The 27,869-nt window shown below is 43.1% G+C and overlaps 1 protein-coding gene across 1 annotated transcript in view; it reads left to right on the top strand.

Moving 5' to 3' along the window:
* The first annotated feature begins 4,730 nt into the window (after positions 1–4,730).
* Kcnh5 (potassium voltage-gated channel subfamily H member 5) overlaps positions 4,731–27,869 on the top strand; it is a 285,644-nt gene continuing 262,505 nt past the window's right edge. Inside the window, 2 exon segments of the mRNA NM_133610.2 lie at positions 4,731–5,069; positions 26,079–26,202. Coding sequence (NP_598294.1) covers positions 4,997–5,069; positions 26,079–26,202 — 197 coding nt within the window. The 5' untranslated portion in view covers positions 4,731–4,996.

The raw sequence follows: 27,869 nt of genomic DNA, 5'->3' as shown, positions 1-27,869 counted from the left end.
AGATCTTGACACATTGTTCATGTCCTAGGGGGTCCTCATAGAGTTTAAAGCATCACCTTAGACAGGGGTTCTCAACCTTGATGTACATTGGAAGATTGTAAAGAAATTTGTCTGCGTCTCAACATCAGGAGTTAGGAATTACCTGGTCTGTGCCATGCCTTGAACTTTTGGATATCTTTATGAACTACTCAGGTGATCTTCCGTTGTAGACAAGGTTGATAATGATTGTTCTCCTTTTCTTTTCTGATTCCTGAAGCAAATCCAGAATGTGTGTCAGCAGAAGACGGTCCTAAACTGTGGAAACCCAGGGCCTTATTTATTCCCTGTTTGTATATTGCTGCAGTTGTAGGCTCTGTGCTTGGACAGATGCTGCACTTCTTGAATTCCTGTCACAGAGGCACCAGAAGAGGAACATGGGGAACAGAGTCCTGCTTCTTATTTGCTCTTACCGGGAAGCCATACTCATCACTTTCCTTATATTTCAGTGATCAGCACTATTGGCATGACCACACCGATTTCAAGGAAGAAGAAAAGGCAGCACATTGTCCATGAAAGCCAGAGGATGCAAAGAAAATAGCAGGCTGGTGCCTTTACTTTCACAGTCATAGACTTTTTACCTGCTTACCTAGATTAGGTTAATTGGGGTGGGGAAGACTTTTCAAGATGTGGGCAGCACTGTTCCATGGGCTGAGGTCCAAGACTGAACACAAAGAGAAAGCGGGCTGAGGCAAACCCTCTGCTTCTTGGCGGTAAACGTCACGTGAGCCCGCTTCAGGCTCTAGATACTACGGCTTTCCTTCATGAAGGACTGTGAGGCAAAACAAACTCCTTCTCCCTTAAGTCACTTTCGTCAGGGCGTTTTATCACATCAATGATGAGAAGAGGTGATGCACATGCCATATGTTTTAATAGCATCAACTTAGAGCACATTTTTATCCTCAGGAAAATCTTACTAAATAAGTCTTTTGGTGCTCATTTGTTTTTTCATAACGGGCTAGCTCAGAAGAGAGCCAAAACGAAGAAAGGCATCGTTCCTGTATGGCGCGGTGTTCAGGCCATTTGTACACAAGGGCTCAAGCAGTATCACTTCTGGAAAACTGAAATGTAGTTACAGATACCATTCCATATGCTACGTTAGAAAGGAATTCCTTTATAATAAGAACTCTTTAGGGGACCAAGAGCGACTATAAGTCACCACTCCCTAATAAATTAATTTCTAAGCCTCTCCTTTCACATCATTTCCTATTAAACTGCAACACGCCTGCAGTTGACCCTGGAGGCAGCAGAGCCTCAAGGGGCTGGGACTCTTGGTTCTCACAGACAACACCTTTCTAATGACCATCCCGCAAGACACAGGAGACAAGGCACGCGAGGTTATGCTTTGAAGTGGAATTTTGGCCAGAAAATAAACAAACAAAGAGAAACCCTTTGTGTGATATTGCAGCACACGGACACCCACCCACCCACACACACACACACACACAAATATACACAAAAATGCACTTATATATAATAAATAAATTTAAAAAATCTTGACTTTCTCACCTGTTCAGTCCTGTGGTCTGATCGCAACATATGGACTCTGTCTGAAAAACCCTTCAGAAGTGCTATATTGGCGTCTTGCTGCAGTCTGCCAGCACACGCCTTAGGGTCAGGCATTCCCGCTGCTACCTCCCTGCCTGCCTGCCTGCCTGCCCACCGCCTGCCCACCGCCACCACTGCCCCCTTCTGCTTTGCTTTCTTCCACTGGGATTTGATTGGGAGCTGTTACAAGTTGTCCCTAGGTGTTCCTCTTTCCCGTAGCTGTGAGTGGCAGCAATAAAGATGCCTGGATGTTGCTGGCTGTTGCCACACAAATCCACACTCGGGTTAGCATTGGTGAGGAGCCCTGGTTATGGGTAGGAGGCCCCATTATAGTTTCTACCTCAAGTGCCCTAAAGCACTGTGTCCTCTTGATTAGGATACTTCGTCTTTCCAGGCATCAGGCTTTGCCTGAATGAAAGTCTCAACTGGAAGATTAAGGGAAGGGGAACCAAAGGCTTTGACATTTTGTAATGCCCAGCTAGGTGTTTTCGTTCCCACAGTTGTTCCATACAGTGTACTGCTATCCAGAAATTAAGGATAAAGAAGAAGAGGAGCATGCCCCTTTAACGAAAGCCGCGGATGGAAATAAATGGGGACATTCTACAGCGATTGTGTGTGACTGCGTCTTAGTGGAGTCCAAAAGAGTTTCCTGTTTGGGAAGTGTGAGCTAATACACCCACAGAGAAGTGATTAGGAGCAGGGATATTTATATTAGAGAGGAAACACTGGGGATGAGACTTCAAATCAATACCCGAGGCGAGATGTGGGCAGTTGAGGATGTGCAAAGAGCATATAGGCTGGGAATATTCCCTGTTAATGCTGTTGGTAGAGTTGGCACATCATGCTACAGGTCAAGGAGAGAATTGCAATAGAGATGCATGTATTTTCAAGCGTTTGGTCTGTAGTCACTGCTCCAGCCAGCAGCTGAATGATCTGGGATCTTTGGAGCGCAGGTCACGTAAGGCACAGCAGAGGTGGGGAGTGAAGCATGTGTTTAAAATTGGGGTGGCAGTGCTGGATCCGGATGTCAAGTCCTTGTCATTCCTGTTGCCCAAACCAGAGGGTGTACCTCCTGGATGCATTACTGACTACAGCCTGTGGCAAGCTCAACGCAGAGATTCAGTCTGTGCTCAAGTCCCTTGTTACTTAACTAAGGGCACCACGGTGCGCGGAGACATTCTTTCTGTAGGAGGATAAACTGCTTTAGATGGAAGGCTGGAACAAAGCAGCCTTAGTCCACAATCTCCACATTTTTTTCCCCCAGAAGGAATCTCCACAGAACTAACTAACTTTTTGCTAAACCTTTTAGATTTATGCTGTTGTCTTGGCTCTGGGTGGAAATTCTGGAGGAGAGAAAAATTACCCTAGGGTAAAACCTGGGTTGTGGCTTTACATTTAACTCTCTGCCAAGAGACAGACAGACAGACAGATAGATAGATAGATAGATAGATAGATAGATAGATAGATAGATAGAGAGGGAGACAGACAGACAGAGAGATGGAGAGCTAGAGAGAGCCCTTTTAAGGCCCCGGAATGGTAACAAGAGAGGAGCATTTCAAAGTCATAGGTCCCTTGGTACGATGGCGCGACGTGTAATGTTGCTGCTCTCACTCTTAGCATGCCCTCTGTTTTAGCAATCTTAACAGGTGATCATTTCCACAAAGATTACATTGCCTAGCATAGCCTGACCCCGGTAACCAAAATGTATCCCCCACCCCTCTTTTTTAGAACTTTTTCTGTTCTCTACAGGGCCGGGTGGAGTCTCCTAAAGGGAAGTTTAGTTCTGCCTTAAGCTTGTGGCTTGTCTATCATATTTAGGCAGAGGGCTCATTACCCACAGATTGTCAAACTCCATCCTCAGAGGTCTTAGCACCCCCACTTAGGGGTAAGGCCCCCAAATTTGCACGTCCAGAGTTCTTAGGGGATGCTGATGCTGTAGCCTGGAGATGAAAACAACGCCTTCCGTGTAAAAGAAGGGGCTACTGCGCGCTCCTTGGGCTCCCCCTTTCTTTTCGTGTCTTCCGGTTGGTCCCTTTCTTACTTGTGAAATTTTCCCTTTTGTGTGGATGCCCCCTGCTTTTGGACCGCTTTTTAACAGTCCCACTCCAGTCCAGGTCGTGAATGTGTAGGAGGGCGGCCTCTCCCCAGCCTTGCGCAGCTTTATTCGCACAGCATCTACCACTTTTCCACGCAAGCGCTGGCGGTTGCTCTCGCTCCTGTCTGAATTGTTGATTCTCTCTTAGGACTCCTAGCAGCAAGTGAACTCTTTTTTTCTTCCAAGTTTGGGTAGGGGGATCAGGCTTCCTGTACTCCTGAACTTGGCAGCCCTGGGGAAGCTTTCCAGAGGTTGTGTAGGAGCCAACCTCCCTCCCCACCGCCCCGCGCGCCAAATTCAGCCTGGGGCTCAGGGCCATTCTAGGTGGCAGCTCTGCTCTCATACTCCATCTGGCTTCTGCTCCAGACACTGGGGTTTCTCAGGGCGTCGAAAGCTCCCGTGTCAAGGCTTCAGGCACCAGAGCCCGGAGGGGGGCGGTAGCAGCGTCAGGTGGCTGCTCCGCGTCCCTGAGCGCCACCCAGTTCACTTCCTACTCGGCGCACAGCCTGGGCTAGAGCAGGAGCCCTCTTGCACCTCGGACCCAGGACCCGAGTCCGCCAGAGTCCGCCAGAGCTGCTGGGGTTTGGAACCACGGCAGCGGGAGAAGCTGAGATGTGACCCCCCTCTCCCCAGATTGCCATTGCCCTCTCTGGTGCCTGCCTCTGCGAACAACAGCCCGCACCAGCCAGCGAGCACTTGTCTGGATCTTCGTGGAGAAAGGAGCAGCCACTGGGCGCTCGCAAAGCCTGGGTAGAAGTTTGGCTGCCCTGGGCAGCTGTGAAGCAGCTGCGTGACAAGGATGGACTAGGAGACCGAGGGAGCAGAGAGCTAAGGAATGGGGTCTTAGCCTGGACTAGGGGTGGGGAGAGGAAAGTCGAGTTGCTCCTCGCTCTCTCGCAGAGCCCGGGCGCGGGGCAGAGGTAGAAATGCTGAGCCCGCGTCCGGGCTCCTGCCTCCTCGGCAGCATCTTCAGCAGCAGCCTCAGCATCAGCACCGGCGGGACAGCGACAGCGGGGGCGGCGCAGGCGCACTGTGCCCGGCGGAGCCTGCAGTTCCCCAGCCCCGTGTGCGGCACCGCCACAGTCTGGGCAGCGGCGGCCGGGGGAGCGCTACTACCATGAACTGCTTGGTCCTCCTTCCCAGAGCTGCTCATCCGGGTCGGACTGGAGACACACTCAGGGGACCCCGCCGCCGCCGCCGCGCCCCCTTTTCTTTCGGCTCCATCTCCACTACCTCTTCCTCTTCTTCTTCCACCTTTTCTTCCTGCTTCCCCCCCTCCCCCGCCGCGGATCCTGGCCGCTGCTTTCCAGACCCAGGATGCCGGGGGGCAAGAGAGGGCTGGTGGCTCCGCAGAACACATTTTTGGAGAACATCGTCAGGCGCTCCAGTGGTAAGGAGAGTTGCAGTTCAGAACATTCCCCACCTTCCTCCCGCCCACGGCGCCCCCGTCCTGCCCATCCCATCCCTCTCCTAAGGGGGGAGGGGGTGTAGGCAGTGGTACCTGATGTCTTAGGGTGGGTGGGGGCCAGGAAGGGGCGGTGGGGGGACCTCAACTGCATCTGTTTCCTAAGAGAGATGTACCCCCTCCCACCTGTCCAGACCTTAGAGTAGGAGCTAGGAATGGGGGTGAGTAGAGCGGAGGTCCATCAGAATAGCTTTGAATTTCACTTTTGATGCTGATTCTCTCCTTGTCCCATCGCTTTCCAAACTGGCTGCAAGCGCTGACCAAATTCTTAGAGCCAGTTTTTGGAGGAAGCTTTCCTTTTAAGTTGGGAATGGCAGGGAAAGTGGCCACTTCATCAAATTTAAGTCACTAGGATGGCTTTTGGACCCACTGTGCACATCTGCAAGTACCCTGCCTTAGGGCGAGTAGTAGGAATTGAACTCTTAGGAGTCAGTGCTTGGAAAATGGGAAGGCAGTTTTAAAGTTTTGTGGTTTTTTGCTTTCTTCATTGTGTGCTGGTTTCTAGGTTACATCTTGCCTACTGCACTTGAACAGGAGAAGGCTAGAGACAAAGCCATAGTTTCTGTGCTTTCAATGCACTTGGGAAAAAGACTTGAAAAATATCACTCTACCTTGCTCCTGCACATTAAGGCGTCCTGCCTCTGAAGTGCCTTTAAAATACCATCCATTTATATGTGGTCAGAGTATAAAAATTTGATCTTCTGGGTTTATGCATCTTTTAATTGTTTTTTAAAAACTCGTTTACATGATTTTTCAACTCCACAAGCAAAGTGTATGGACTATTATTTAAGGGTTTCTCTTTGGAATCCCTTTTTGGAGAACCATGAGAAAGATAATTCTGCCCATGGATTTGAGTGGAAAAACAGTGGGAAGGTTCTGTGAGGTCTGTGATTCCTTGTTCTGTCCCTCACTCATGGGAACTAAGTGTATTTGGGGGGCTTACACAGCAGACACAGTGTGGGTCATTTGCATGGAAACGTGGCTAAGATCTTTGGCTGTGGGTGAGAGGAGCACACACAAATGATGGCAAACGAGCAGGCAGAGTGGTAGCTTAGACAACACCACTTCTTGGATTAGCATCTCTCTTGAAACTAGGCTAGCAAATGCATCCTTGGAACTGGAATAACCTTAGGTGTTTTCTTTAATGTTCACCTTGGAGTTTGCTTTGGAGCCTTGTGACTCTTTCTTCCGTGTTAGTCCGTGTGTGATTCTGTGTAAGTCTAGAGCACCAATGACACACTTGGATTAAAAAAATAGCTTATAGTACTGCACAGTCATTTTAATCTCTGCAATATTTTTAGCTACCCTAGTGTGAGGTTCATATGCACTTTCAGTTTTATAACAATACAAATTAAAATATAAGTTCATGATGGCATGAAACTTCTGTACTAACTCACTGCCTTCTTTTATGAGTATCTTATGTAGGTCTAGAATTCAAGGAGCATTGCTGTTAAGACTATCAATGGCTGGGTGGGATTTAAAGGTTACTGGAGTCAGCTACTTACAGGACCGTGGTGATTTTCTTCCAAATTTCTCATCTTCTTGAGTTATTCTACTTCACAGTTTGGTTTTTGAGGGGAGTTTTCAAGGAAGACCTTAGAAAACCAGACCCATAGGCCCCCTGCCACTCTCCGAGGTGGCAAGGGAGACAATGAGAAGTCCCGGATTGAAGTTTATCATTTTAGCAATATTGGTGGCACAACTTTCTCAGATGGGACCCGGGATAAGATGGTCACTGAGTACATTTCTGTCCAGTGCAGCTTGGAATGAAGATGTACATCATGTGGCTGAGGCCTGTTTCCTCCCCTTATGTCCACTTCATGTCTACCACCAAGCATAGGAATGTTTTATCTTATTTACGCTCTGGGAGTTGGATGGTTTCATTAACGTAGCGCTCCTTGCCCTGGTTAACAGCAAGAATGAGTGAGATTTACCTGCTTTGACACCTAGGGATCCCACCTTTCATTGTCTATGCCCAACTTTGAATCATTATTGGATATACATCCTTGGGATTTTGGTGGGAATGTGTTAGAGATTTGGGAATTATGCATATCTATATGTAGTCAGAATCTAAAGGCCTCAACAAGTACCTGAATTGAAAATTGCAGAATGTGATTGGTCTATCCGTTTATGTGGGAGGGCCTTCCAATTGTCATTTCTACCTGATTTGGCAGAGAAATTGAAAAATTCACCCTAAGAGATTGTTTAATTAAGACATAACAGATACAATTCCCTCTAGGATTCTCATAGAGAGATCAGGTTTGTCACACTGAAGATTTAATCATTCACCAACTTAATAACATTGGGAATGCACTGCTGGCAGAGTTTTACTGGAGAAAGTCACGGAGGCAGCCTTCCCTGTTGATTTAGGAACTCAAGACACAGAGGCTGCAGTTTATATTGATGAGCTCCCATACTCACACAATATCATTTTCTTTTGAAAAGATCGATTCGTGCATGGAGTCAGATAAACGAGTGTAGGAAGAGGCAGAGATGACATGGAAGGCTAGACAAACAGGTGCCCACCCAGACAGACATCCACCCAGACATAGAGATGGACACAGGAGAGGCAAAAAAGTGCATAATTCACATAGATGGACAGAGACATGGAGAGAAAACCAAAATCACACACACACACACACACACACACACACACACACACACACACACACACAAAGACACTGAGACACATGTACACACAAAGACACAGGCGCACACACGAGAGAGAGAGAGAGAGAGAGAGAGAGAGAGAGAGAGAGAGAGAGAGAGAGAGGGAGAGAGGAGAGAAGGACATGGGAGAAGGAGGGAGGGAAAGAGAGAGAGAGAGAGAGAGAGAGAGAGAGAGAGAGAGAGAGAGAGAGAGAGAGAGAGGGAGAGAAGAGAGAAGTCCATGGGTAGCTTGTGACTTGAGAGCCCAGGCAGCTAGGAATCTAGCAGACAACTTTTTGATAATGCAGACCAAATGAGCAAGGGGAATGTCATATCTGCACAGAGTTTCCAAAGCTCAGGATTTTATAGTCAATCTCCCAAGTCCTCACCTGCAGTTTCTGGGGGTACAGTGCCACCATCTATGCTCTGCGTGGCCATGGTGGCCTCTCTGCTGCTGTTTTACTCTCTGCATTTTTTCCTCCTTATTTAGTTGAGTGTTTTAGGCCAGAATTGCAAGTTGTTAGTGGTGACTATGTCTGTAAAATAGAGCAGTGCGCACCGTTTGCATAGGATGGACACATACATATTTTGGTCAACTCTCAAAATAGGAGAAGTAAGGAATTCTCCCCTCAAGTTTTAAGATTAAAGACTTGATAAAACAGATAAAAGGAATGAATATGATAATCCCTAGCTTGTAAACACAGAGAGCATATTATTTTTGCAAAAATTTGTAAAGGTCAAAGCATGAAGACAACAGGAATGTTTAGATAAGCATTAAAAATAGAGTTTTGATTTTGATTGACATATTTATAGGCTGTGGTGTAGCATTTCAATATTCAGGTACAATGTAGAATGTTCAGGTTATAGAAAGTGGTATATCTACCTCCTTGAACAATTATCATTGCTTTGCCTTAGAAATGGTGGTCTGAAATGTCAGATTGGCATCCATAGTGAAGTTTAAGTGTATATTTGGCTATTTGGGTCAAAATAAGCTATGAAGAAGGGAGGGCTTGAGAATTGTGGTCAAGTCCATGACACCTAAACAGCGCCATTATAGAAGGCGCCTTTCCTGAGTAGCTATGGACCAAGTCTATATTGGCATCGTCAGGAGCTCCCCCCTCTTTATACGGTCCATATTCATGCAAGCTATTTGTCAGTAAAAACTAGGTTGTGGAGAGATGTAAAATTACATGTAGAGTTAAATACCCAAGGGATTTTACAAGGAATATTAGTTTCAAAAGACAAAAAATTATATTAAAGCTTTCAATGTTCCCTTCCTCGTGGGTAGCATATTTCACCTGCATGCTCGTCCAGAAGCCCTAATGGACACCTAGCTGTGGCTAGTTTGGGTGATGGCAAACTAGAATGCTGTTTTTGAAAAATTATAAATTCAAATCAACACTTTTGATGTGAGGCTGTCCACTAATATTAAAGTACTTCTAAAAATTAAGGAGTTCCCCCTTTAATGAAAATCTAGAAGTGGGATTTTTTCTCTTTGGGGAAGAAGAACTCAGGAAAGAAGAAAACAGAGAAGAGAGTGCTTTAGGAGTGACTCATCTTTCAAGAGGTTCTCAGGAGCTTCAGTTGTCCATTTCTATAGAGACAGCAGGCTGCAAGGCACCTTCTTTACTCTGTCACCTTTTCCTTGTAAGATGATTCCAAAAATTGTTTTCACGCTGTATCTGATATTTAGAAACAAGGTGGTATTAACAGAATCCCCCCAGGAGAAGAAACAGTGATTTGGCATCAAAACAAAATGGGAAAAAAACTTAATCGTGAACCAACCTGAAAGGAACAGTGTTAGGCAAATGGTTTTTGTTGGCAATGTTATAAAATTATTGATTATATATATATATATTCTTGAATGGCTTTCTGTTACATTTAAGACACTATTCAGGAAATATTGATACAACCACATACTGGTTTTGAAGCTTCGGTTTACCCAAGTCTTATAATGCACCACTTTAATGTTTAAAATATCAAAGAGGTTGAAATTATACTGACCACTTCCTAAATTATATTGACAAATAACCTAGAATATCATCTCACTTCTGAGCCTGCACCACATTACATAATGAGCGCGTGCACTGCTGGCTAAGGGCTGCTTCCCCTGCTTTCTCCTGCTCCCCCTGCCTGCTCCTGCTCCTGCCCCCCTGCCTGCTCCTGCTCCCCCTGCCTGCTCCTGCTCCCCCTGCCTGCTCCTGCTCCCCCTGCCTGCTCCTGCTCCCCCTGCCTGCTCCTGCTCCTGCCCCTTGCTTTCTCCTGCTCCCCCTGCCTGCTCCTGCCCCCTGCCTGCTCCTGCTCCCCCTGCCTGCTCCTGCTCCCCCTGCCTGCCCCTGCCCCCTGCTTTCTCCTGCTCCCCTGCCTGCTCCTGCCCCCCTGCCTGCTCCATCTCCCCCTGCCTGCTCCTGCCCCCCTGCCTGTTCCTGCCCCCATGCCTGCTCTTGCCTTCACTAATGTCTATCTTTTTTGCTGGATTCCAGAAGTAGAATGTATAAGAAATCCATTTACTTAACCCTCTTTCAGTCATTCTTCTAAATAATAATCCACTGTATTTTTAACAGAAGGTAGCAGTAATTGGTAACGACTGAGTGGATTTCCACTCTGAAGCTTTAAAGTTCAGTCAACATCCATCTTTAGCTTTCATCCTAATGCTCTCTTGAAGGGAGCTGTGGTTCACACTCCCCAGAGTGAGCCTAGGCAGAGGTTGTGTGGTCATCAAGCATCTGTGGTTACCATTTACCACAAGAGGTCACTGTAGTTTCCGCCACAATTAGTGATCAGCCAGTATCTTTCCTTTTAGCTCTCTTCTCCTAGACTCCGCAATTATGATGGGGCGGGGGAGGGGAATCTACATAGTGTTTGTGCATAAAAGGAAATACACAAAAGATAAGGCAAACAAGAAAGTCCAGTCAAACAAGGTACTTACTTCTTTTAATTATTAAGTTATTTAAATTGGTGACAATTGCCTTAAGACTAAACAAATATGATAGCAATAAAGTTGTAAATATTAACATGTGATATTCACTAATCACGCATCATGAATAATTATAATGTGACATTCATAAGATGTGGTTTAGACGAATAGGGAGCTTATACTATCAAATGAAAATTTAATTTCAGTGTCTTGGCGATATATGTAAAAGACAAAGTTTTCAGAAAAGTTCCGTGTATATAATGGTTTAATCTCAGAGAGATGGCTACGAATTTACTATTTCAGCAGAATTTTTCTTATACAGATGTTTTTATATAACTTATATTAGACTTGAGGTACAGTCAGTTCATAACTGTACTTTATTGAAAGAGAGAGCACAGATTTATAGTTATTTCCACAGCCGATGTGTAATTCTAGCCCTTTGATGTTTCCCAAAATTTGAAAATAAATTTCAAAGCTAAAACAAATTATCTTCAAAGTTCCCCAGGTTGTTAAATTCCAAGAGGCATGATTAGAAATGTATTATTCTGAAATGTTCAGTTTCCTATTGATCAGCATGCACTCCTAGTGGTGTAAGAGGCCAGACCTAGAAATATTTAATCAAGTTAAGGATGCTATGTTTATTATCATAGTAATAAATTAGTATGTTAGACATCGTCTAAGCATTTGGCTACATGTGGATACTCAGACCTCACATTCGTAGTGATACATTTGTATGAAGGGTAGGCAATACCTTTGGAATATATTAAGTTTTCATACAGAAAGAAACTAAAAAAATCATTGGGCAAGATATCATAAAAATGAATGTTGGTTTAAAAACAATTTGAAATTTTACTAAGAATGATTTTGTCCTTCTTAGGGGCTCTGGTCCAATCAAAGAAATGTAACTGTTAAATGTGATGAAAGTCCTTTGAGCTTTGAGAAGTAAGCAGTTTGAGATCTGAGCTTCGAAGTAGATCAGTAGATCAGTTTCTAGTCAGAATGCTGTATATATAGGGCCATGAAAGTGTTGGAACATGAGGGTAACTCCTCAAGGATACACATCTGCACCCAACCCCTCCCCCAGCTCCCCTGTGTAGTCCACAGAAAAGGCTGGTGGAGTAAGTGTATTTGATTTGGCTTCTAAGGTAACCAAGTTCATAATTGATTCTTCCAAACAGTTCTGATTATGTCCATGAAGGGAATTGGCTAAGTAATTACGTAGCTGAAGATGTTTATTTACGCACTGTATGTATCTGAAGGCAGAAATACAGCACAGAACGTATCAACAATACCCATGAGAGCATGCTTGCATCCCAGTTCAAGTTGATGTGCAAACAAAACGTTCTCTATCATCTTCTTTTTAATCCCCAGGGCCTAAAATGCTGGACTAATTTGTATTTTAAAAAGTGCTTATCAATTTTCATATTCTAATTAAATTATTTTCAACAACTTTGCAGTTAGAACTTATTAATATTTGAAAACCAGTCCTTGCCTGTTTAACAGAGTTTTACTGATGGTCAAAACAGCTTACAGTCTAGGGAGCCAGTTCTGATTGCCAAATGTAACTAAATAGTGGTCAACTGACTTGCATTTAGGGAAAGGCTATCCTTTCTCCCAGTCCTTTCTGCCTATGCAATTCCTTTTATTTGGGGGATAAATTAAAGTGAAAGAACTCATTTTTGTTTATCTTGTCATTGCCTTACCTGCACCTTGTAGCCTCACAGGTAACAACAGGACCTGGCTTACATGGTTAGAAAGGTGGTTAAATATGTGTCAAGTGCAAGGGAAACAGTGCATCGGTGTTGACAGTTATTAGTTCTTTAAATCTTTGGATGCCCCAGCTGTGGTTGAGGTCTTCAATTTTGAGTTGCCGTTTCTGTCTAAATCTCTTTGCCACAGAGGACTTCCAGCTTCCTAGCATTCCTCTCATCAGAGTGCTCTCCTTTGGATCGTTATGGTTTTGTGAGACTTCAGACAGTATCTCCCCATCCCATCCTCTTCACACACGGATTCTGTCTCCTTTCACAACTTAACCCCCCCCCCTTTTACTAGATCCCATCTCCATCCCCTCACCCTCTCTTCTCCTTCCTGGTCCTCAGTGGATTACGTTCCTCCCTTCACTCTCCTCTGCTCATCTCCCTCCACTTTCCAGAGCAGTCTTGTCTGAAGTCAGGGTTTGGCCTCCATCTTCTTTGTCTTGTGTGGGCTGTGGCATCTGGAGTTTTCCTTCTTGTTCTTCTCATGTGTCATCTAAACTGTGGCCAGACTTGGATTTATTTACTTTTTTTTTGTGTCAAATCTACCAGTTTTCTGTGTCATTTCATCACCAGAGTCTAAGGCCACTTAAACACTTTTGTCCTTCTGTCTAGAAATCTTAGGTTTATATTTGCCTCCCCACTCGGCACAACGCTAGTCTTAATTTACCAAGAACATGAGAAAGCCTACAGGGGCGGACTCTGCATCCATTCCCTTTGCTGCTCCTGTAGATGCTGTGTGCACGGTGTGTGAACTTAGGGGCCTCATTAAACACACTCAGATCACAGCTAACTTTCTATGTGCTCAACATATAGGAATAGAACACCCAAAGGACAATGGCTCATTAGGTCAGCTCAGAAACAAGGCTTCCGGGAGTGAGGACTGAATGAGGGAGACTCTCTCATCCATACCCAAAACAACCTGTCTCAGCTGAGAGAGCAGTCTTCAGGGTAGCTGATAATTTTATGAAACTCCGCTTCCAGGCTCCATCTCTCTGTCACTCCTCGGCCTCACTCCAAAGTGATGCATCAAAACTTTTTGGACTTTTAACTTGGGTCTGGAAGAGCTGCTGAGGAGATAAGGGGATGGGGAGGACATATGGGTCCCAGAGATTAAACGGTACCTCATAGGCAGGTCTTAATATAGACTTACTTTCCATGGAATTTTTTGGATAAGGTAAGATATGGGAGATTTTTTCTACCCTTTTGAGACCCAATGAGGGCAAAATATTAAATAACTTGGAAGCCTCTAAAGTCATTAGCTGAGCTTTAAAGTGTTGAACTCAGTTGGTCATCAGTTTTCTAATGTGTAGTCAAACCCCGACAGAGAGCTGAACAAACAGGACACCAGAGCACCACCTTACAACCTCCAAACAATGACATGTTACTTAGAGTAAAGGAAGTGTCAGCTTGGATTGTCCCAGTACCCTGACATGCTCTGTGAAGACAGCACAAACCAGGGACTCCCATCTCTGTGTAACCAGCCCTGTGAACATGGCCCAGGGAGGAAAGTGAGTTGGCCTTGTAGATAACTCTTTCCCTTAGACAGGCAGCTCAGTGGTTCTCAACCTCCCTAATGCTGCACCCCTTTAATACAGTTCCTCATGTTGTGGTGACCCCCCCAACCAGAAAATTATTTTTGTTGCTACTTTATAACTGTAATTTTGCTACTGTAAACCATAATGTAAATAACTGATATGCAGGGCTGGAGAGATGGCTCAGGCTGCTCTTCCAGAGGACCCAAGTTCAGTTCCCAGCACCCACATGGCAGCTTACAACCATCTGTAACTACAGTTCCAGGGGATCTGACACTCTCACACAGGCATACTTGCATGCAAAACACCAACGTGTGTGTATGCAGATAGCCTTAGGCAACCCCCGAGAAAGGGTCATTCAATCTCCAAAGGGGTCAACATGACCTACATGTTGAGAACCACTGAATTATCTCCTGTTACATAGAATGCAGAATGAAAAAAAAAACCAGAAAACTGAAATAAGCAAACAAAACAAAATAATAACAACAACAACTTTTCATGTGGAAAGAGGGAGCTTGAGTTGGGAAAATGCCTCCATCAGATTGACCTACAAGCACATCTGTCAGGACATTTGATAAATGATTGATAAAGAAGACCCAGTCCACTGCGAGTTTTGCCACCCCATGGGCAGGAGGCCTTGTGAAGTAAAAGCCAGGTAGCTGAATGTGAGTCTGGAGAACAAGGTGGTGAGCAGGGCTCCTCTGTGATCTCTGCTTCAGTTCCTGTCTCCTTCCTGCTTGAGTTCCTGTTCTGATTTCCTTTCAGGATGGACTGTAAGCTGTAAGCTGAAGTAAACCCTTTCCTCCCTGAGTTGCTTTTGATCCTGGTATTTTTATCACAGAATAGAACCAAACTGAGATACCTTTTCTCCTCCCTCCCTCCCTCTCTCTCTTTTCCTCCCTCCTTCCCTCCCTTTTTTCTTAAGCGTGTGTCCGAGTGGGACTGGTTTTAGTTGAAATTCTTCATTAGTTTTACTGCTGTAGATGTTTGATTGTCCTAAAAGGCTAACTTTGAAGAAAAATATAATCCCTTCAGAAAAGACTCTTGTAAAAAACTGTCTATTTTGTTTTGTTTGTTTGTTTTTTTCAGAGCTGGGGACCGAACCCAGGGCCTTTCACTTGCTAGGCAAGCGCTCTACCACTGAGCTAAATCTCCAACCCCAAAATGTCTATTTTGTAAGCATCAAAATGAAGCCTGAGTATTAAATAAGTAACACATTTCTCTCCTGGCAAACACATCTGGACGGTTTAGCTCTTATTCTCCAAGATTATATAACTAGTAGATGTCTAAAGCTTTAGGTATTTTCCGACATTTCATTGGGACAGGATTCAGTAGCTAGTTGTCATCAACCACCTCAAGGTGAATGTGTCATGTTTTGTGAGTCAATGGATCATGTAGGCAGTCTTGGCAGCCTTGTTTTGGCCTAATGATTCTGATCAGCGTTTCTAAGAACTCTTAGAAACAGATCTCACGAGCAAATCCATCCTATTAAAAGTGGAAGCTGGTGGGGGGGGGGCGGAGCCATAGCCCATGAGTAAAGTGCTTGTTCTACAAGCATAAGGACCTGAGGTTGGGTCTCCAGTACCCAGAGAGAAGTGGGTATGGCTGTGAATCTGTAATCTCAGTACTGGGAGACAAGCAGATCTGGTGAGGTTGATGGCTAACCGGTCTAGAGAAACAGCAAACAGCTTCAATGAGAGACCCCATCTCGGAAGTAGGAGATGGGGAAAGAGACAGAGGAAGGCACGTGACATTGTTCTCTGGCTTCAACATGCACACCTGTGGGTGCACAACTTCACACACAAATACCAACTTAACTGCTGACTTTTTTTTTTTTTTTTGGTGGTGGTGATGGTGGTGGAAAAAGTATTCTCTGTAACAGTTCTATTCTTCCCAACGGTGGAATTTCAGGACTCGATGTTGAAATAGCTCCTTTCTGATCCATGTTGGCTAGGTAGAGAATGATGAAGTTAACGCCATCCAAGAAACATAGAAACTTGAAAATGTACCTTTGATCTTGAAGGAGGTGAAACATGGAGGCATATTTTTATCTTTGATGACAGCTGAACACGTTTGAATAAATTAACAGATTTTTTGCATATTTCAAACTCCCACAGTGATGGTCTGCTTAATGCTGCCAATATTATTAGATACTTACGAATTAGCCTTAGTCTGGAGCATAGGAAGTGCATGTGTCTATACACTGGCTGCATTTTTACAGAATTGTAAAGAAAGGTGTATTTTGTAAGAATGTAAAAGAAACCAGCCTTTTGTAGAAATGTGAAATGCATGTACCAGAAATCAACACTGTAGATGGGGACAGTACACATAAATTATTTATGCCTTTTATAAGCCATATGTATCAAGATTTTGTTTAACCCAAATAAAATGTGCTATGTACGCTTCAGGGGCTTTTCTGTTACTGCCACATGAAACTTAAAGATGTCTATAAATATCACTCACCCAGAAGACAAGCTCAGAAAAGTAACATTGGCTCCCTGACTCAGGTTCACAAGTTTTCAGATGCTATTCCAAGTGTGGGAAGTCTGCTTAAGTTTGCCTATTATTCTTATTAATTACTCTTAATAATGTAGCTTTTTCAAGAAATGGGCCTAGCCGAGTCCTCGTATAGTCTAGATAAAAAACATTGCTTTGTAATTGTCATTACTTTGTGACTACCTTAATGGAATGGAAATGTTTGTTTTATTCTCCCAGCAAAGAATGATGGTTGTGTAATAATGTACCTTGACCTCATGGATCTCAGGGGCTGGAAGGGGTGGGGCAGCTGTGCAACAAACACACAGAGAACCTCTAAGTAGAAACTGTGGTCAGCGTTTTGAAGGAAAAGGAGAGAATGCCCAGGTCCCAAGTAGCAGGGACTCATTTTGATTGGAAGGCAATTTTGGGAGGCCCAACTGAATGGTATGAAGTAACTGGAAGATGCTTACTGTAGGCAAAGAGAAAACATGCAAATGCTCGCAAGCGGAGAGAACAGGAATGGATGGGTGCATTGCAAAGCAACATGGGGAGAAAGAGCAGTTGGAGACTGTGTACCCCAACCTCCCCAACCCCCCAACAGATCTCCTGAGCACTAGGGTGCTTGTCTGAAGGTTGTGGAGGGGCAGATACATGATCACTGCAGTGACCCAAGCAAGAGAGGATGGTAGTGGTTTGACTTGGGAGAGTAGCAGTGGGGACACAGAGGATAGGAGGCTTCCAATATGTGTCATTTGTAGAACAATTCGACAGCAGGCATGGAGGATGATGGCCAGGCATTTGGCTCGATGTCTGTGTGTAGAGGGCAGTAGGGAAATTTCCTTTGAGATGGGGAAACTGGAAATTTCACCCTTTGCCTTTCCACCTACAACTTCCTATCTACTATGTCCCACCTCCATACCCATGTTTATTCCTGCTCCCACCCCTGGTCCTTGCCTTGAATTGGGATTCAAAGCACGAGCCCCTCCACCTGCCTTTTTAATGTGGGATCTAACTCAGATGGTTACTCTTGTATTGCAAGTCCTTTACTGAGCAAGTTGCCGCCCTAGCCTCTAAGTCTCATTTTAGAATTACTGCACAGTTTCCTGGAAGGCATGCCCCTCCAGCTAGGACTGGGTGAATATATTTAGAGGCATACCTTGTTGGCCTTCCTCACTGGCTGCTATAGACCTAGGAAAAATTGCACAATAATGAAAGTGTTTTCTTCTCCTTAAGTTCTTTCTCACCTCTCTCCATACCTTCTTTCTCTCTCAAAATTCTAGACTTCATTTGGTTGTCTTATATCACTTCTTAAAATATTTGACAACTCTCGCTAATACTTCTCTCAAAGATAATGTGCATTAAAAAGTCAAGAGGGAGAAAGAATAGTAGTTTAACCCACCCAAATGCATTTTAATCAACATTTTCTACTCTCTCTCTTTAAAAGTAGTGTGTTTATTTAAGATATGCAATATTTAAAAATTGTGTATGTGTGTATATGTGTATGGTATGTATGTGTATGTGTGTATCTATACATATGTGCAGAGTGTGCGTATGTGTGTGTGTAAAGTGACAATCTCAGCGTCATTCATCACCTACCAACCTACCATGTAGTCTTGACACAGAATTTCACATTTGTTGTTTAGTACAGCAGGCTAGCTGGCCCACAAGCTTCTGCGAATTCTCCTGTCTTCTACCAAATCACAAAGACACCACTAGGATTACAGACGTCTGCAACAGCATTTGGCTTTCTGTGACTTTGGGTTCTGAATTCAGATGCTTATATTTGTTTGGCACACACTTTATCCACGGAGCCATTTCCCCAGTTAAAATGTTATGCACACATATAGACATATGGAAAGCATCACGGAAGTCCAGAAAGCTGGCCTACCCATTGCTCCAATGCTTCCTACAATGATAACTTCTGAGCTAAAATGTGTCTGAGCAATCTCAGCCTGCCTCCCTTCAATCTTCTCTCCATGTACTTCTCTGTCCTCTTTCCATTGTTAGTGTCCTGGAATTTATCGATCTAAAAAGGGTATAGTCTTCATAAAACCAAAACAGTAACATAGTAGAAAGTCAAAGCTTGTTGGAGCAGCCCAGAGGAAAGCCATTTTTTCCCCCACCTGAACTTCTGTATAAAGGAAAGAAGTTGCCCAAGGTGACTTTACAGCATTTCTTGGACAGCTTCTGACCTCTCCTCTTTCAGAGGTTTCTGTCAGCATGGGTTTCTGATCTCCTTTATAGACGGGATTAATATGTTGGAGCGGAAACTCAAGTGTAATTATCTTCCTATCTCCCAAAGAAGTCCTTCTGTGAAGAAATGCTTCTTTATGCTAAAATGAAGCCAAACAAAGTGAGAGCTCAATGCAGTTGAGAAAGAAGGATAGAAGAGAGTTGTAGTCATCGAAACCTGCTTCTGCCCTTTCCTGGTACCTGACTCCTTTTGCCTGTGTTCACCAGTGGAGTTCTTTAAGTTTCCTGGCCTGCTTTCCCATCTATAGAAAAGGAGAAGGCATGCAAGATAGACATGACATTACTCTTAGGAATCATCCTAGGTTCTTTTTAAACCTCAGGTCCTATCTCAGAAGGTCTAGGTTGGGTCTGTCCCAGACTTTGTTGAGCAGGAGGCTTATCTCCTGGACTGTATTTTTTTTATTCTACCCTGAGGGAGTTTGTTCATTGTGCATCTACATTAGAAGCTAGCAATCTCCACTTTGACACTTGTATCAAGATTCTATTGCAGTTGCCAGCCTTCAGGAATTACTATGCTAGTCAAGCGTAGCTCCGTCCTGGCTGCACATTGGAAGCACTTGAGAGGATTTAAAAATGAATCCCAGTGTTTGGAAGTCCCTTTCCTGATGAGCTAAACCAGAAACCTCAGGGCATGAGATCCAGAATGAACAGCTCTTATGCTCCTAACCTGAAGCTCCTTGACTCAAAGTGGACTCAAGACTGAGAAATGGCGGTCACCATCTTTAAAGAGACTTACAGTTCTTCATACTTGGTTTTTAGCTGGTAAATTGTGTGTATGCATTCATGTGGCCAGTATGATGTCTTGATGCATGTATACATTGTAGGATGACCAAATGAGTCTAATGACTATCCATCACATCAAATATGTGTCTTCTCTTTGGGATGAGACTATCAAAATTCTTCTCTTTTACTAAATTGAAAAACAACAGCATCATTAACTCATCCTGCCACAAAGCACCAGAAACTACAGTGCCTGTGGCCAGAATTGTGCTTCTGAAATCTCAGCCCCCTGGTGGGCAGTCACACCTTAGGCACCTTACAAGGACCCACATTTGTGCATTTGGGCCTTCCAGAAGTGACACGTTTGTAAACATTTGAAGAGCTGGAATAGCCTGGATACCAATGGAAGTTCAATACTCGGGAATCCATGGCTTTGTGTGCTGTGAAAGTGAGGACACGCTAGAGCTAAATTTCCAGTCAAGACTGGCAGCAACGGCTGCTGCTGCTTCTGCTGCTGTGGCCATTGTGGCTGCGACTGTGGCTGCGACTGCGGCTGCGGCTGCAGCTGAGGTCAGTGATGGCCACTTAGAATTCTGGGAAATTTCCTGAACCCTATCTTGCTACTGACCATCTAGAAGAACCCCACCTTCTGGATTCTGACCTGCCTCCTTTGCAGTGAGCTAGTCCTTCACAATGAATTTCCTTCACCCACTCTTCTTTAAAGCTGAGAGAAATTAAAAATTTCTGGGAGGTAATTTTAATTAGTTTTACTCCTGTTCTTAATATCTGTCAGTGATATCACATTTCTTGTTTGTTAAAACAAGTAGTGTACTTCAGGGAGGCGGTAATGTGAGCATTGTGTATGCACACAGCGTTTCGCCTACTACATATGCAAATTTATAAACGGGCTCAGCAACTTCTGTCTAACTTAGCCGTGTTTACTTCTCACCTCCTGTTTACTCGTAACTTACCTCTGCCTGATATAAACGCCCAGGTTTCAGTTTGTAGGTCCAATGGGAAGAAGTGGTTTTCTGTTGCAGTCGCTCTGTGCTTGCACACATGGGCGCTCACCTACACCCCCTACACACAGCGCTAGCTGTCTCTGCATTCTCGGCGCAGCTGGGAAAGAGCTCCTGCAAATAGTACACTCTAATATTTTGTGAAGAATTTTTTGCCCTAATAGTTTAAGAAGGTTTTGCTTGCATTGCTCATTCTTAGTCCCCATAATTATGCAGAGGGGTGCTTATCACTCTTGCTGATTTGTAAATGTAGAAACCGATGCTGTCGTCCAAATCCCTGGGTTTTCTGTCGTGCTCTCAGTAGTGTCGAGAATCAATCTGGACAGGATGATCAGTGGGACTTTGATTATTATGAACATTTACCAGCTGATGACTTCTTATATGGGCAAATTTGCTCAATTATGATTTTATAAAATATTCAGAAACAAGAGTAAGGTTCTTACAGTCGCCTCTCATAAGGCCAGAGTCATGTCATTAAGACCCAGCAGGGGGGACAGGGAATGGCATAGTCTAATTACTCTCAGAGTCTAAATGGCTGGTCTCCAGTTTGAAGGCCAACAGAAGACACATCGCCCAGACTATCTTAAAAGCTTGTGACAGCCTTTAAAATTCTCTCTGAGTTATTAGTTCTGATTGGCCATGCAGGCAAACACTAGTGTATACCCGGGAAATATCTAGCTCTCCCCATTCAGTGTTATTGCTGTAACTCAGTAGATATTTTAAAAATGGATTTGAAACAATGCACAACATCCATTGCCCAGTTTTGGTTGGAACTTCCGTTTTCCTTTCCACGAACAACTCTGCCTCCAAAGCACAAAAAGGAGTAGGCCCACCCTGCCGGGGTTAATTTTGTTTGTCTCTTTCATCTGAATCTATCTGCTTTTCCATCTAAAGCAAAAAAGAATCCTGGCTTCCCCCAGAAAGAGTTGAGTATGCACACCTCAGTCAGGAGTTGGGATTTGGAGAACATGTACTCCGGTTTCTGGTTTCTGCCTTTTGACCCTGAGTGCCTGGGCTCTGGGAACCTCTGACTTGTGGCTGGCCAATCAGGAAGAGGGGAGTGAGGGTACTTCCGGGGTCAGAACAATGCGTCGCAGAGTGGGTCCTGCTTTTGTTGACTGCTTTGTTATCACACGGAGATACCAGAGAATGTGTGAAGCACATCATAGGCTGATCCGTAGTGATGGCTGCCCTGCTGGGCCGTAGTCTCTCCAAGATGGTCCCAGTGGAGAGCAGGAGAAAGCGGTTGAGAGGCAGCAGGAAGATACGGCAGAGCCAAAATGGAACAAGCAGAGTTCTGGTTCTAAATCTAACAGATGTTTTGAAGCGAGGCTCTTCATGATGTAGGGAGGTCTGCATAGCCTTCGGGGGCGGGGGTTGCTTAAGGCAGGCTTTCCATTGATTCAGTGAAGCTTAGAACACTTGAAAAGTGAAACAGATTATAAACATGTCATGTACGTAGTAAATATTGTTTAAGAAATTTGGAGGGCTATGCACTTCGTATGCATTTCTCTTGGTGAACCCCCATTTGTGAAAAGCTGCTTTCTAAGCGGTTTCTGGGAGGAAAATAAACCCGGCTGAGCAAGCAGGTTAGGGTTCCAACCTTTCTCTTTCTTTTTTCAAAGCACATGGTCTCCTTGTTGCCAGGACATCGGGAATTCTTTCAATCAATAAGCAATGTGTTATATTGCAAATTTGAAAAGTTTTTAAATTGGCAAGTAAAACTATACATTTTGTACCTATTTGTGGTAAATAATACAATGTTTTAGTATATGAGTGCGTTATAGAGGAGCTAAATCGAGCTACTGAATGTACTTACTACATTACATATCTTTTTTGTCATCAAGAATAAAATCTACTCCCTTGGCGACTTTCAAATATGCAATGTAGTGCTGTAACTATGGTTGCTGTGGAAACTGCACTTCTCTCAAACATACAATTGCTAACTAGTTTCCAGTCCTTTGACTACCTCTGTTCAGTTCCTCAACCCTTTGGTCCCTGTTAACTTAGCACCTTTTTTTTCCTTTCTGTTTTGTGTGTTTGAATTTTGTACTTTATATGTAAATGGAGCCTATGTAATATGCAAACGCAAAGACAAATGCAATGTTAGCCTTTGGCTTATTTTACTTATTGTCAAGTCCCCAAAGCTCGTCCATGTTGTGGGCAATAACAGGGTTCCCTGTTTTTGAAGAATGCATGTTATTTCATTATACGTATATAATACATTCTGTTCAGCCTCTTGTATACTGTGTGCAGGTAAAGGATGTGTGTGAGTGCGGGGATGTGTGTGGTCCTCACTGAATGAGGTACAGAGGAAGCAGAGTTGATACTCTCCTTACGTGTGTAATAGGCAAAGGGGTGCAGGAAAAGCAAGAGTAAAGAGTTAGCATTGTCAGCGAGCATACTTTGGAATTGATAAGGAAATTGACCTAAACCTAACAGTGTGGACTTTAGGAATAAGGGTCAATGTGCTTCTATTAGGGAGGGGCGCTTATAGGTCTGGGATTGGATTTGAGATCTGATGATGTAAGCATCTGTGCTGCCCGAGCTGCATGAAGAGACACGGGGTTTCAAGATGAGTTGATGTTGGTTTGAATAGGAGACTGAAAATCAGGAAGAATTGCAGCCACACGGCCTACCATGGCTTTCAGTCACCGTGCATATGACTTATAGATTAGAGAGGGCAACCTAACCTGGGCTAACGGAGAAAAGAGAATCACTTTTGATGATAATAATCAATGCCACCTATAAATGAAAACACCACGCGCTTAAAGAGGAATTTGTACTTTCTGACTCATCTTTGCAGGAAGCAGCTAATCTTCCTCATCGTGCTAGCTGCGCTCTCCGAGGGATACTCTTAACTATTCTCACAATGAAGACCTAACTCAAATGTCAGTGTTTTAAAAAACATGCACCGAAGGGAGAGGAGAATCTATTATCCTTTTGTGCTTCCTAAGCTTATGTGCAGTTAAGTGCTCTTAAATGTATGGTATGAGTGTGGATAAATATACGCTCATGTACCTCAAGATAGTGAGCCCTTACATCTCCCAGAAAGTTGTTATTGTTATTATTATTATTAATTCATTTACATCCCAAATGTTGCCCCCTCCCAGGCCCCCCTTGCAGAGTCCCCCCTCCCCCCCCTTTTGCCTCTGAAAGGGCTGCCTCTCTATATTCCCTCATCCTGGAGCATCAAGTCTCCTGAGGATTAGGCGCATCCTCTCCTACTGAGGCCAGATGTGGCAGCCCCCCCCAAAAGTTATTATTATTTTTTCCTTTCTGTAATCCCGTCATTCCTTTCAGAAACCATTGCCATGAGTAATTAGCATAGTCATCACCTTAAGCTCCATCACAACTACAATGTAAAGGAAACTGCTGTGTGGCCACTGTCACCACTACCACGGTAGCTAGCTTTGTCTGTATTTATACTTCATATGGATGACTTTTTTTTACCACCATGAATATATATTATACTGTGGCACATACCAGAAGTTTGTCCCATTATAGACTGAAGCGGTGTTCCTTGTATGAATTTGACACCATGTAAAATTCACTCTCTTGATTGGCATTGTTTCCAAGGTTTGACTACACGAGTGAATGTGATGTGAGTGGTTTCCTTTCCTTTCCTTTTTTTTTTCCGGAGCTGGGGACCGAACCCAGGGCCTTGCGCTTCCTAGGCAAGCGCTCTGCCACTGAGCCAAATCCCCAACCCCTCCTTTCCTTTTTTAAATGGACCTTTTATTCACGTGAGTTTTCATTTCACTTGAGTGAACAAGTAAGATGGACCTTTTGGGTTAGAGATGTATATTTAACTTTACAAGAAATCATGCTCAAAAAGGCTCATAACATTTTGTATTTTTATAACATCTTATATTTAGATCTAGGTCCAGTGGTCCCATTTTCTTACCAGTGATGGTAGTAGTAGCCTTTGTAGCTTCTCTGGTGGATGACTGGTGAACTGTCACTGTGCTATTAGTCTGGACTGTCTTCGTGTCTTCTGAGTGGGACCATACACTATACAAATTATATCCCCGGGATTTTGCAAAAATTCTCTGTATATTCTGAGTTGACTTCAGGTATCCACATTATGAATATTTTCTCAACCAAACTATAGGCTTCCATTTTATTTTCTCAACAGTGTTCTTGGATGGAGGCTTCATTTGCCTCTTGATGTGCCTGATTTATCAATACTTTGTTTTATGTTGATTGATATGAGTTTTATACGATAAACTTTTGTCTTTCTCAAGACTGCTAAATTCACTCTTGCGTTTTTTTCTTCTGTTTTCATTTATGACTTTCAATTTTCTTATGAGATTTATGACCTTTGACACCTTAGCCTTATGTGACTTGGCTCTGTCACCCCATCAACTGTCCCTACTGGGAGTCTTAGAAAAGCACCTGTTCTCTAAAGGATTTGTCTTTCTTCAGTTTCTCCCCATTTTTGGTCATGATAGTTCCCAAAAGACGTTTCTCATCTGTCATCCTGGGCTCGCTGGTATCTATTCTCTAGATCATTCTGACGGTCGCTTTACTTACAGTCTTAATATGTAAACTTGAGAAGAAGAACACAGAGCACATTCTTCTAACTTCTATTCCACTCCGATATCTGACCCAGAGGTCCTCCTTTCGCACAGCAGCTCTCGCTTAGTAACTGTTGAATTGCATTGTTGGTTTTGGGAGAGCCAGTTCTGAGTGAGGATTTCAAACCTGCCACTTACAATTTAATTTCCATTTTTAGATTCTACCTGAAGAGGAGCCCAAAGGATTATTTTATAGTAGATTTTCAAAGTAGACTATTCGTTTTACTTTTAAAGTTCTTCTAAAGATGTTTATTTAAAATAATTTTCATTTATGTTCTTATTATTTGAATTCATTTTCACTTTATTCTCATGAGACCATTAACATTTTTAAAGTCATAGCCTAAAACTGTTGTTTATTTCCAACCACAGTTAATACCCAAATATACTTTTTGAACTAATTTTACACCCAAAACAAACCTATTTTTCTGTGTACAGTAGAGCAGCAATATGAACTACATATATTTGCTGGGTTCTATGTCACACGCAGAGGTCATAGATTTTGATAGTTTTTGATATTTGATAGATTTTTTGAATGATTTTTATTTCCAAAGAGAACTCTTTAATGCTTTTTTTAGAGTTTTCGAGATCAAGTAATAAAATGAGCAAAGAATTCATCTCATCAAATCTTATTTGCATTAATAGCATTTTTTGGGGGAACATATTCAGCATACCTGTTATAACATCAATAGTCTTAATCTGTGGAAAAGAGACTCTAGCCTATCTAATAAGTGAAGACATGTTTAGACATCAGAACTACTGACCACTAAGGACACTCTTCTCCATTAGACACCTGACTGTAAAGAGGTGCCCTACATTGTGTTCAGTGGGAATTTTGGTTTGTGATGTAAAGCTTGGGTTTATTGAAAATGTCATTGGTCATCATGCTGACTGGCTTATGGCACACATCATATTATTTGTCTTATAGCATACAGCCATTGTATTTGCTCATCTTATAAAATTTCCTTTTTTGATCACTTGAAAGACAAAAGCTGTTCAATAAAGCTAAGTAATTCTCTCTTTCTTCTTTAGAATCAAGTTTCTTACTGGGAAATGCCCAAATTGTGGACTGGCCTGTAGTTTATAGTAATGACGGATTTTGTAAACTCTCTGGATATCATCGAGCTGACGTCATGCAGAAAAGCAGCACTTGCAGGTAAGGAAAATCTTTTCCAAATATGAGCAAAATTCTGAGAGTGGTGAGAAGATGTGTTTACTCATACTCATGACTGGATGAAAATTATGTAAAAGAAGTAAAAAGAGACTTAATCGTGAATAGCAAATATGAGTTTTGGGAACTGATTCTGATAACTTTTGCAAAGGGAGACTTTAGCTTATATGTGAATTAATTCACCCATTAAAATTTTTTGGTCACCTACAGTGAGCCAGCAGGTCACACAGATCCTGACTGATCAAAGGAGTAGTCAGAATTAGGAAGCCACTGATGACAGTGATACCTCTGGAACAATTACAATAGTCCCTAACAAAATAGAAAACCAGACCCAGCCAAGGGGAGCATAGTTCATATGAATGTAAAGCCACAAAAACGAAACCTATCAATTACACTGAGCCAACAACATGACTTTATACTGTTGCTATAGTTAACCCAGCTGTTTGTTTTGTTTTATATAAAAGAGAATATTGATATTGTATTAGTTATGACAACTTTAAAAATAGGCTATATCTACAAAGCTTATGGAGAATTATGATAAAAATGGATCAGAAAATAAATGAGTGAACAAACAAACAAGAAACCTATGAATCAGGAACTAATCTAGAATCTAAAACTTTTCTACCATATTTCAGTAAGGACATATGGGACCCCATCCCCCATTGCCTGCCACCACTTTAGTTTTTCTTTAAATTTCTCACTTAACTAAGTGTTGGAGTCAAATTATTTTGGAACTGAAAAAGATCTGGACTTTTCTTTCTAGTTCAAGTTCTAAGAAAACATAGGGGGTGCTTTGTTAAGGGACTTACCTAGGGAAGCAGAGAGATTTCTGGGTTTTGTTCCCTATCTTTTTATATTGAGATGCAATGTGTGTGTGTGTGTGTGTGTGTGTGTGTGTGTGTGTGTGTGTTATATGTGAATGATCTGCATCTTCATAACATCTAAATCTGACACTGCACACAGAAAAATTTAAATAACCTTTGCAAAACAGATTCTAAAACTCTCAAACCAGTTGAACCATACTTAGACAAGATTGGTATGCTGGGCCAGTAGTTGGCAAGTTAAAGCAGAATCTTAAGATGATTTTCATGCGTATTAAGGCTTGAGGAACAATCTGTTCACACTTTCTCACCCCTCCTCCACCAGACACCCTCATTTTTCTCTCTTGAGGTTATCCCTGTATTTTGTCTACACTCCAAAGCATGAAATATAAGAATCAATGAGGATAAGGAAAACTGTGGCCTGAGGATGGGCCACGCCTTTGGTAGTACTGATATCTTTTAAACATGGGTAGGCATTTGAACTTAGTGCTAAAAAAACAAAAACAACTTCCCCCATAGACCACTAAAGGTGTGTTCAGTGCTGTGAGAGGTGGCAGATTAATTAGTCTGTGTGCCACTGTTTACATATTTTAGGAGAGTTTAGGTTAGAAAAAGGGAAAGCTTTCTGGTCAACCTTATCGTGTGGGACAGGCACTATAATGAGCCCAACAAAACATAGATGCTCCCCCACCTCTTATTCTTAGATGGTCGGGATCGCATTTTTTGTGCCAGATGCTATTTTGCATCTAACGAGATCTAGGATTTCCCTAAGCAAGCTGTGCTTGTCCTTTCTGACTCCAGATAGCTCATGTGTGCATCTTTGCAACATCA

Source organism: Rattus norvegicus, chromosome 6, assembly GCF_021556685.1.
Source record: "Rattus norvegicus strain SHRSP/BbbUtx chromosome 6, alternate assembly SHRSP_T2T, whole genome shotgun sequence".
Taxonomy (NCBI): domain Eukaryota; kingdom Metazoa; phylum Chordata; class Mammalia; order Rodentia; family Muridae; genus Rattus; species Rattus norvegicus.
Note: the sequence above shows the minus strand (reverse complement) of the source record. Positions and strands in the feature narration are given on the sequence as shown.